Genomic DNA, 12,021 nt, shown 5'->3' with positions numbered 1-12,021 from the left:
ATATATATAAATATCTATCAGAACCAGGGGTATGGCAGAGCTTGGGGAAGTAATGGATCGCGTTGCCTAATTATTTTCGTTGGTGATATATTTACTTATAAAACACATATTAGGGATATATTTTAGACTGCTGGCGGCAGATTGGTGAGAGGGGACTATGTCATACAACAGCAATTTGTACTTGAAAATGTATGTGCCAACAGCTTTTGGAGGGTAAATGAAGGCAATAAATAACAGGCACACACACCTACACACGCGCGCACGCATATACGTGCCCTGCGTAGAGGGATGGGTGGAGGGATGGACTGGTAGAGAGGTAGATAGGGAGCCAGAGGGGGGACTCGAAAAGAAAGCAGGCGTTAATACTGTCACAGCTCCAGGGCAAGTGTGATCAGTTGCGCGCCTTCGAGTCCCGGCGATCAGCTCTCTTGGGCGTGCAGGATCTCCCTCTCCCGACTTGTCGGGTGAAGGGGCTGTCAAAGAAATCTCGCCCCCCGCCAGGACTCAGTGCCTCCGGCCCTCGGGATGCAGCCGATCGGCGCAGGGGGGAGCAGAAACACTGCACTGCCCAGGCGCTTTGGCTCAGTCCCGGTGGCAGGTTAGTGGCGGGCTCGATCCTGCCGGCACTTGCGCTGACAGCAGTGGGAGCGAGCCCCTTGGATCCACTCACCTGCCCGAGCACATCCACCTCCGAGAAGCTGCGTGCAACGCCGGGGCCTAAAAGCAGAGAGGCAGTGGTGGTGGAAGGAGGGCGGCAGTGGACCTGAAAAACACAAGGTGCCCGGCGAGGGGCTGAACCCTGAACCCCCCCAGGGCCTGGAGGACGGGGCTGAGGAGCAGATGCCGGCTTGAACGAGCTTCAGACTCGTGTGACTCGGCCACGATCCTGCCCCGGCTTAGCTCGGTGGGATTTTCCCATTGGCTTTAATGGGAGCAGGCCGGGGGTCCTTTGGTGAGGAAACACGACCCTCCCCTGCGTCCATGAAATCCGTGGGAAATCTGCCATCGGTCTCAGTTGTGAGCGGGGCCGCTGCAAAAATGCGATGTTATCCTGGAGCAACATCTAGCCTGGCACATTCCTGCCCGGGCCCCGCGCCCGGAGGGGGGAAGCCCAGACAGCAGACAAGGGGCCAGAATCCAGCTAGAGACACGGAGCCGGCAGTGGAAAAGAAAAGTAGCCGGTCATTAGCCAGAAGAAACAGTTCCCAGCAATCGTCTCGCACGGCCTTTCATTGCATTCTCCCTACGTGGTGATGGGATGTTTGAAACCCAGGAATCGAGGAGCAGATTGACCCGTCCTGCTTTGGCCCGCCCGGGTGAAGCAGGGCGGCAGAAACGAGTGCTAATTAGGCAGGACTTCCACTGTGCGGTCACCTAATTGCTGCAGGAGACCTGCAGCTCGCAGCGTGCGCGGGGCTCAGCACCCGCCGCCCAGCGCATCCTGGACAACACCCGTGTGCACGCAGAGTCAATGGGCGGCCAATTGCGCTGGCATCTGTATTTCTCCAAACAAGTCAATGGGGCTCATGCAGGGCTAGGATGCCAGCCAGCCACCGGGATGCGCAGACCCTCGCTGTGCCCGGGCGCTCCGTGCATCCAGCTTTGGCTAACCACAGGTTGAGTTTTCCGGGTGAATGGGCCAGATGTGCCGAGCTTCCTGCCGGGCCCCCAACAACGGGTTTTGCATTCCCTTGTACCTGCACCTCCAGATCCTGCAGAAGGAAAGGGTAATGACTGGCTTCCGCTACACGCGGCTGAACCTGGCCCCGTCCTGCAGGCACGACGCAGGCTGACAGCCCCGAGGGCAGGAGGCTCAGCACCCTGCCAAGAGCTGCTCACCTCCTTGCCTGGTGGGAATCGCGAGCGGGCGCTGGGGCCACTGCTTCCCCCGCCGCCAACCCTGGGGGCCCTTCCCTTCGGCCTGCTCCAGCCTCCCATGGCTTGGAGCAGGATACATTACAGAGCTCTAGTAAAATAACTCTCAACCCCTAAGTCTGGAGAAGACGTCCTCAGTGAAGCCTCGTATATTTTTCCTCCCTATAACTTTGCTATAGGAGAACATAGCTGCCCCCCCCCGCACCCGACCGAACAGCAGTTGACCTTTGCGCAGATACAAGTGAGGGCAGCGCTTATTATTTTCCTTAGGAGGTGGGGGTGTAACTTTGCTTGCTGCCACTTGAGACAGGCAAGCCTACGTTCCCCTGCACGCCCTGAGGACCCACAAACTCACCCCCTAACCTCCTGCCTGCTGCCCGACTACCGCGCTGCGTTCAGAGGGCATCGCCTGCTCTTCCACAACACTAAAGCTGCTGCCAGATAGTCAGGGCCTGCGGGGGTAGCTCAGGTACTTCCCCAAGAAAGGCATCAAAGTCAGATCTGTGGGCCTGATCTCCAGACAGGCCTCTGTGCTGACCCACGAGGAGGTAGGTCCCTTTGAATTTCTGGAGTGTAATTCCAGAAGTCTAGAGTTAGCCGGGGTATCTGAGACTCTTTATTTGCCGTAAAGATTTCCCAATAACTCTAATTAGGGGAGCAGACCACCCTGGGAGGCAGCAGGGGAAATCGCCGAAGTCAAATTTTCTTTGACTCTGCCCAAGCTCGTCCTCTTAGAAACCAGTTACCAGAATCAAAAGCAGGTAAAGGGACTTTCTGAAACAAACGGAGGCAGAATGCGGATTGCCAAGGCAGTCTAGGCTATTGCATTTCTCGAGAAATAGAGACATGAGATAATATGATATACAGCATACCATGGTGTGCATTGTAATCATCACATACAGAGAGAGAGAGAGACTTTGCCTGTCTTGGGCAAGAAGGAATGAGACTCAAGGTCCCAGGGCCAGGTAAGCAGCTCGTTTCTTAGAGCTCTCTAGCTACACAGATAAAGTGGGACCGCGAGGTGGCGCACTTGATCTACTAATCCTAGATATGACTATTCATGAGCTGTCAAAAGTCAAGGTCACAAATTGTCTTTTTTCGTCAAGGTCAAGGTTTAAGGCCTTCCTTGTCCTGTCATTTCAACAAATACCAAAATCTTCCCGCGCAGACATACCCTGTCCCAGCAGTAAACTTTAGATACTGCAATCTCGGCCTTTGCAAGTCTAACAACTGGTTTTCATTTTCCAACAGGGGCTTGAGCACTCCATTTCTATCATCTCTTTCCTTTCCCCCCTCCCCCCACACCTTTCAAAATACCTGACTCTTTAACCTTACTGAAACATTTATAGTTTAGGAAAGCTAGTTATCAAGCTGGCCATCCCCCAGCTAAATATTTTACAGGAAAAATTATGGACCGCGTAAGTAATTGAAGACATTATTACAATTACAAGAGAGAGACTGGTTTGTTTTGCTTTGCCTTGCTCTTTACAAAACTCATGTAAATGTGGAAAAATAAAGAATATTTCTTTCAGGTTGTATTACAGTGACTATTTTATTAACAGTATGAAGACTACTATACCTATCTACACGTCTTGGGTTTTCAGTTTCAGTAGAAATATAAAAAAATGAGGGTGCACAAATACATTTTCACAGTGCGCTGATTTTTTTTTATTTACAAGATAGCTTCTTATAGTGAATAAAAACAAAATAATGTGCTGGTTGAAATAACTGATTGGATTAAAAGGTGCTGTAAAAAGAACCCCTAAACTTTCTAATGCGGCCTCATAACAGACGATAAACAAGGATAAACGACTAATTACTGATAGATCAAAATATAGATTATATAATTCGAAATATTTCTGGGAAAATGTATTTTCAGTTCGACATTCTCTGAGATTTTTTTTCTCCCAAGAAAGGGCTTTTATTATAACAAAAAATGCCAATGTTCATGAGTTTGTATCCACTCAGAGTCAAACGCGTTCAATTTTCCTAGGATTTACAGTATTTAATCATTCTTGGATGATGTTTAAAATATGGTGAATCCTTTTATAAAAAAATATCTATTGTACAGTCTGCAGAAAATACAGTTCGGATGCCAAGAAATAGCTATTGGAAAACAACCCAAATAAAGATACTTCCAAGCAAATGTTTGTCTTTCAATCCCCAATACTTTGCGTTGTTTTAAAATTTGCTATCAAGATTAATCCTCCACAGAGCTTCCTTCATTACTGGTGTCTGCAATCCTTAGCCAGTACCTTCTTTTTTAGACATAAAATGCATTGAACAGACAGCAATTGTACATTTTTTTTACCACTATGGTTTACCTGAGCGGTCATTCAACATGCAGTTTGGATTGCAATGGAAGAAAAAGAGCTTATGTTTTTACCTCGACCTTCTTATTTTAACCAGCTTTCAGTTTATAACCGTTAGAAATGTTCTACAAGCCTAAAGCCACCGAAGTACTTACAAGACTTTCAGAAAACTGTGGATCTGAACTGAGAGTGAGAATCTCAAGGCTGGGCAGTTGGGTCCTACACAGTTTGTCACTTAGGAACTGTCTGGTCTGGATTTGAGGGAGAACTGTCACTTTTAACCATTTCCTACAGCAATATTTTAAAAAAAGGCTATAATTCCAAAGATACAGATCTCTTGTTCTGAACGAAGAAGTCCACTGTCTTTTTTTTTAATTATTATTAATATTTATTTTAATCTGGGCACAAAAAAGAGTTCTCAAACTTTTGAGTCGCTGCGTCTCCATGTTAATCCATTAACTGGTAGTCTTCAATTTGTTGATGACTTTTTTCTCTTTGACCCGTCTGTTTTGGAACCAAATTGTGACCTGTCTCTCTGACAGATTTGTGGTGGCCGATATCCTCCTCCGTTTGTCCTTGGTAATGAATTTATTTGTTGCATATTCCCTTTCGAGTTCTTTTAACTGAACCTTTGTGTAAGGCACTCGCTTCTTCCTCCCACGTCTGTACGAGTTTGCATCCGAGGGATGCGAAACCACGTCTGGAACAGAAGGAAAAAAACAACCCAACAACCCATGGAAGCAGGCATTAGAAATCGGTTCCCACTGCTCAGGGCACCTACAGCCCTGCACCGAGGTTCAAGCACGCTCCCCCTCGCCCCTGCTCAGCAGACTTGCACGGGGCAGGACAGGCCCCTTCGGAATATGGGATCCCTGTACATATACCATGAATATGGGGGAGATGCATATTTTTTTCCCCTACAGGAAGCAGCGTTTAGGGGCTTGATTCACCCAGGCAGAAATGCCCTGACAGGCATCTCGGGAAAACCGCACACAGTTGCAGTAATTTATGGAGTGTGCAGGCTGCAGTATTTATGGAAAATTCTTGCTAAGAGCGAATACTTAATATCTTTCCGCAGCCTTTTTCAGCTGTCTCTCTCCCCGCTCCAGCTCACTCCCTAATGCAAGCGGGCTCATCTGCTCTCCTTGCCTGGAGTGCCCACTCCCGGGCGCCTGGGCACGGGCAGGACTGCCCTGAGAGCCTACGTGTGCGGGGTGGGAGGTGGGAAGCGGGGGCAGGCTTAAGGGGAGCTCCGAGGCTGCCGAGGCGAGCCAGCCGAGCGGGGCAGGGCAGAGGGGAGCGGGGCAAGGAGCACGGGGGGAGCATGCAGGTGCATTACCCGGCAGCGTGGACTTCCAGAGGTGGGGGGGCTGGGCTTGCTCCTTGGGGCAGTACACTTGCCCGTTCCAACCATTGGGGATGGCCCAGGGCTGGTAGCTCTCCATTGGGAGCAGGGGCTCGTGCCGGGGGTCGCCCGGGCCCTCGGCGGCGGGCCGGCCGGCCCCGCCGATGGTGGGCACCACGGGCATATCCAGGTAGCCCGGCACGGGCTGGTAGGGGCCGGCGGCGTAGCCCTGGTAGAAGGCGAACTCCTTGGCCCGGGACGTGAAGTCCTCGCCGGAGACCGACGTGTCCATGTACTTGTCGGCGAAGGTGGAGGCGGGCTGGGCGCAGGACTTGATGGCGGTGGGCACCACGGGCATATCCAGGTAGCCCGGCACGGGCTGGTAGGGGCCGGCGGCGTAGCCCTGGTAGAAGGCGAACTCCTTGGCCCGGGACGTGAAGTCCTCGCCGGAGACCGACGTGTCCATGTACTTGTCGGCGAAGGTGGAGGCGGGCTGGGCGCAGGACTTGATGGCGTTGTGGTGGGTCATGCGGCAGGGGTAGTAGCCGCTGCCAAAGTAGCCGTAGGGCAGGGCGGCCCCCGGCGAGCTCTGCCCGGCCGGGGGCTGCACTGCTTGTCAGCTGGCGCGGCCATGCCGGAGGCGGGCGCCTCGCTCGACGTGTAGGCAGCGGCGCTGGGGGCAGGCAGGGATGCGGGATGAGCCATCAGATTCCGGCACTGGTTGGCCGCCGCGGCCGCCGCGAAGTTGCTGCCTGCGTGAAACCCTTCCATGTTCTTATTGATCTCATCCAGGCTGTTGTCGTAGAGGAACATGACGGGCTCGATCCAGCGGGGATGGAGGAGCACGGAGGCTGTCATAGCCCGCTCCGCATTGAGACTAGTGGCTCTTTTTTAAAAGCCCCAAAGACTGAAAAAAGAGATACTAAATCTCCCAGACTTGACCAGGGCTGACGCGCCAGTGTCGCGCCAGGAGGGAGCCCATTGGCCCGCCCGGCCCCACGTGATATGCAAAGCAGCTGATAAACATCTGAGGAATAAAGTGCAGATAATTAAATAATGCAATAATCGCGCAGGGGCTGGAATTCCAGCAGCGGACAGCACAGACCCAGCCTGCCCCCACCACTCACACGCTTGCATGATCAGGGGGGAATAAAAGCTTGGCCAAAGCAAGAAACCAGGTATATATCTGTTTTGGCCCAGGGCCTGATCTGGGTATTTCCCCCCCACACACACACACCTTTTTGTGGGGCTTGCACGGAAGAGAATTTGCTGCGACAACTCCAACGTGCACGCCACGTTGCTTTCCAGCTCCCTGAAATCCAAGCCTCTCAGCTCTTATTTACCGATCAGCCTGGGGGAGGACGGGGGGAGGGGTCCTTAAAAAAAAAGAGAGAGGGAGAGGAAGAAATCTGCCAGCCCCTGGCTCTGAATGCGCCCCTAGGTGTGCTGGACTGTGGCGGTGACAGCATACTGGTGCCTAAATCCCTAAGGAAATAGAAGGTGGAGGGTGCGTCGCTCCCTTTGCAAAGGCAACAGGGCAGCTAACATAGGGAGCTGGTGTCACTTTTTTCCTGGACGTCGAAACTGTAGCACTTTTAAAAAGACATCGCTGTATATGCTTATGGTTTCAGGTCGGGTTTTCCTTTGCCACAAGCATCAGCAGTGGGATTAGCCGGAGAGATAAGGGAATATAGGTTCGCTATGATGGGTGCTGGGTGGTTAACTGGATCGCGGTGTTAGCCGCACGGGGCGATTTGTTATTGCAGTGATCCAACCTGGGCCTGCTCGTTAGCTCACATCTCCTCTGACCGTGAAATACCCCGTCGGATAAGGATCCACGCTGCTCGTTCCGAGGGGATGGGGAAGGCTGCCCTTGCCTAACAGTTTTTTGCTGTACCCATGTGTTAAGCAAGCCACGCGTGGAAAGAAGGGGTTGCTCAGCTATTTTAATGAGAAACCTCTTTGATGGCTAAAAAAAAGACCCTCAACGGTGCATTTCCTTACACGTTGCTAATGCTGCCGCACACATTTGTACTTTATTACAATAGGCACCTAGCTCTACGGTGAGCGTGGATGTGTGCCTCCCTTTACTCCAGTTGCTACGTTAATGGAGGCACCGAGCTAGACATTTGCTGTTGCCTCAACCCCAAGGCGTTCATCTCCAAATATGATGCCTCCAGTTTGACGTGGATGGACGAAAATCCCCCCCGATCCCCTCCTATTGAGCACAGAATGTGTAGCTGCGTGTTTCTTTATTGTGAGCCTGACAGCTCCATGTATTTATTAACCATTGTGCTAACCATTGACGTTGCAGCATTGTTTGCACCGCACTGCTACAAGCTCAGAGTTAGGAGCCTTACATTGTTTGGGAGCTGCCTTTTCATTGTATAATGCGAAGAGCAGAGCTGCCAGCTATTTTAACCACCAGCATGGTGCTCGTGTATTTTCAGAGACAAGCACAGGGGTCCGAAGGCGGTGTTTGCATGCGAAGGCATGCCGGGCTTGCCAATTTTTTCTTCTTTTTTTGTGGCTACTGAACAATATTTTGGCGATTTCCCTCCACTACAGCCAAGGAGTAGTTCCCATTTTACGTTTGGTGTGTTCTTTTCCGCATTCCTCCTGATGACCAAATGTAAATATTTATTCCCAGCATATTTTCCTTTCTTTCAGGCTACAGTTTTATAACCTGTGGACTCCTCCAAGCCCGTGCTTAGCTGGCATTATTTGGGGAGTTGGGATTCCCCTGATTTTCTCGGCCTCTTTCTCAAAAACTCATTGCGGGGCAGCAAAAAAAAAATGCTTAAAAAAAAAGCCAGCTATATGGGCAGTGCTGTTTTACATACGGGTTGGACACGGCTGGAGGCCAAGGTCAAGTTGAAAGTTGCAGGCTAGCCAATGTGAGAACTGTCATTCAACGCTTGAGGACCCGGTCTGATTTGTAGAAAGAAGCAGCCATGAGAACACTCATCTGCTTAACTGTCCTCTCCCTGTCCCCCTTCCCCTCCTCCTCCTGGCTTTGCTCAGCTGTGAAGCTTTGCCGCTGGTCTGCTCTGGTTTTCAAGCCTCTTTCTACATTTAGGGCGAAGCCTTGTGAAATCGCAGCTTTGAGGCGCGGCGCAGTGTGTGCAGGGGCTCATTTTCTTTGCCCACTTGGGCTTGTTCCAACTCAGTGCAAAAATGAGGGGAAGAGATGAGATTAAATTAAACTGCTCATGCCCTTTTCCTCCCCCAGCCGGGAAAGCTGTAAAGTGGGAAAGAGAGCGTATCTATCTGTGCTGATGAGACCAGGGGTCGAGCACCTCGCTCTGAATCGCTGCAGCTAGGTGAAAGGACCAGATTTCAAAGCAGCCCAAGTGGCACCCAAGCTGGGGAAGGCCAGGTTAGAAAAAAAAGAAGCGCTTTTAGCGGATCAAAAGGCAATGGCTATGTTTGTTTTGCTTTCGTGGTTCTGCTCGGAGTCAGGTTTAACGAGTCCGTGACACTGAGCAAAGAGAAAAATATCAACACTTTTCAGTTAATTTCCCCCCTAAACCTTTCCCACCCCCAGCGATAGGAATAGGGGTCCTCTTTGAATACCTGCCATTAAATATTCACATGATCTGGAGAGCCTGAAGGAATCGAGCACAACCATTATTGTTCCCAAATCGTGGAGTCTCTCATGAACCCCGGGGTGTAATATAGGCTTGAGTTTGCCTCAGCCCTACCTATAAACTACTCACCAACATTGTTCGGGCTTTCCCAGTACGATGATCCGGAGGTATAAACACGTTCAGCCAGTGAAGGAACTGAAGACTTGAATCAGTTGATTTAGTTGATTTAATTCGAGCATTTCTACAACAAAACGTCTTGGAAAGTGAATTGGATCATTAATTCACTACTACTTACGCAGGGGGAAAGTTTAGTCACAAGATGAATAAAGTTGTGTTCCTTTATCAGGACTCATGAAAGCCTAAGAAAATTACAAGCGTATGATAAAGCATCAGCATTTTCCTGAAAAGCGATGGCAAGACTCTGAAGCCTTTGTAAATTATACACTACGAAAAAATACTTTGGAAAGCAATAAAGGTGTGAAACCGTTTCCTCGAAAAACGAGGATTAATTCCTTAGAAGGAAAGAGGAGGTGCATTGTACTCTCTGATAGGACTTCATAGTGGGCTCAGCTCTTTCAGTCCCATACAGTTCAGAAGTGATCACAAGTGGGGTTCAGCCCTAGAGGTCTGCCCTTCCAGTTCAGATGTGCAGAATGCCCCTGTTCTTCTCCCCTACACCAGTGTAAAGTGGATTAGTCTCACCAAACTCCCAAGTGTCCACGAACGCAGAATCAGGCCCTTAGTTATAACCAGGGAGGGTCAAACCCTCCATACCCGCAGCAGACAAAACTTCTACTGAAGTCAACGGGAATTTTGCCTGAGTAAGGGCTGCCAGGAATGTGGCCTCAAACCTGTAAATATTAATAATCTGTAAATCTCCCAATAGGACGGAAATATGGCCACCTTTTTAAAGAGGCTTTATAGCTTTTCTCTTTTTAAAGTACATTCAGCTAGTTTTGCGAAGTCAGAGTCGGTAGAGGCAGAATTTCTAGCAACCTAACGGTAAAGGTTGGGAAGCTGCTTAGAGGAGCTCTTTGTGTGATAACAACCCCCCTCCCCAACACACACATGCACACAATGCACACATACACACATATCAACAGCTCTTCAGATACGGTGATTTACAAACATATTTATTTCTTCTAATACAAAGTAAGCGGAAGAATCTCTTCACAAATAATACAAAGCTATAGATACTCACAGATAATCCACAAATATTTTCCCTCTCCTCCTTTAATAGAATCTATTAATAATCCCTAAAAAGACATAAAAAAGTCCTATGGGTCTTAACTCAAAATATATGTTAGTCACAGTCAAATCCTCCTAACCCCGCTAAAAGGACTTTGTGGGTGGAGGATAATTTTCGTTACTAATAAATAATCTCATTCCTTAAGAGTCTATAGGACTTGGAAGGCACAAGAGTAAAATGAGAGCAGGGAGAAATCTTTAATCGAATTTGATTTTCATGAGCAAATGAAATTTACCTGCCATAACACTAATTTGGAGGGAGTCTGTCAACGCTGGTTTCTTCCATAATTTCTTCTCATCCAGTATTGAGATAAACATTCCTTGGTTCGTTTTAAAGACACTTTGTATTTCAGGATATTCATGTGTTTCTAATGTAACTCAGCAGCTTTACGAGCCGAGTTTGCAGGACATCTTAACTCTCTCCCTCCCACTGCGTTCTGGGGCGCTCTAAGATAATTGCAAAATAAGAAGAATTTTTAAAAGCCAAGGCAGAGACGGGCGCACCCCGTGGAGATTCCTGGTGACAGTAATGCTCTAAAGCGAGCCTCTCCTAAACACGAAGACGACAAAAAATATTTCTACGAATAAATTAACATATGTGCATATTTCAGTCTATTCTTGCTTTAAAATCACCATCTCATATAAATAAGATGCATTCAGAACTCTTTTCTTTTCTCTGCAGCATGTTTCATGGCTAATATATACCGACAGGGTGATCAAAATGATCACTTCACTCTGGTTCATTTTTCAAGTTAAAAAGAAGGAAGTTTAGACACCCAGGGTGGAAAATCGACGAATAATTAACGTGAGGATGGAGCTGGCCCAGTGGGTTTGTTTGGGTGAATGGCGTCCTCCTGATGGCCACTTTCTCATTTTACTGTAATATTCTCACGCATATAGCTCCAGAGAGATACGGATTATTCCCTCTTCCCATCTTTGGCGGATTAAATCAACAGAAGTCTTTTGTTAGATGATGGCTGGTAGGAGAAAATCAGGGTAGTGTAAATACACTGATAAACAGAAACATACGCTGGAAAGCTTTCTGCAAGCAGCGCTCAGGACTGCTGGAATGCAATGATAAAATCCCACCTCCAATTTTAATTAATTTTGCCCCGCCAAGGAAACTAAAACCCCCCCCCCCCCGCCCCCGTTGAACCCGGGTTCACAAAGATAACGAAGTTCTATATTTTTAAGTAAATAATAATCAATACATATCCCAGAATGTGTTTCTGATAGCGGTTCATCTTCCTGTTCAAAAGTCCTAGTAGAATTTGTAGCTGGAAGACAAGCTCTTCCGCTAATCTCTTTTGATATCGTATTACCTATTGGCCTTCTTGATCTAACATTTCGGGTTTAAGTCACTTTTTACCTTATCTGCTAGTTGGCCACAATTAAAAAAGAAAGAAAGAAAGAAACCCAATGTACAGTGAGCTCCAGTTGCTTATTCTTTCCACTTCTGCTGGGAGCTGATATTAATTGCTACCACATGATCACAGGCTACATTGTTGCAATTAAACGTATCCCTCAGCCCTTTTTCATTCGGAGTTCTTCCTGATCTGCAGGCCCTATCCTGCCGTCGATTTCCATTTTAAAAGGAGGCGGGACGCTGAAATCTAGGTTTGCAACAATTCAGGAGAAATAGTTTTCACAA

At 48.7% G+C, this 12,021-nt stretch overlaps 1 protein-coding gene across 1 annotated transcript; it reads right to left on the bottom strand.

Annotated features, from left to right (window-relative positions):
- Positions 1–4,642: 4,642 nt before the first annotated feature.
- Positions 4,643–6,391, bottom strand: HOXA13 (homeobox A13). The gene is given in 4 exon segments (XM_025207422.1): positions 4,643–4,887; positions 5,527–5,851; positions 6,011–6,132; positions 6,135–6,391. Coding segments are annotated over 4 exon segments (948 nt in total). The 5' UTR covers position 6,391.
- Positions 6,392–12,021: the final 5,630 nt, after the last annotated feature.

This window comes from Alligator sinensis, unplaced genomic scaffold (genome assembly GCF_000455745.1).
Source record: "Alligator sinensis unplaced genomic scaffold, ASM45574v1 scaffold29_2, whole genome shotgun sequence".
In the NCBI taxonomy this organism is placed as follows: domain Eukaryota; kingdom Metazoa; phylum Chordata; order Crocodylia; family Alligatoridae; genus Alligator; species Alligator sinensis.
This window is presented reverse-complemented; position numbering and strand designations above follow the sequence as displayed.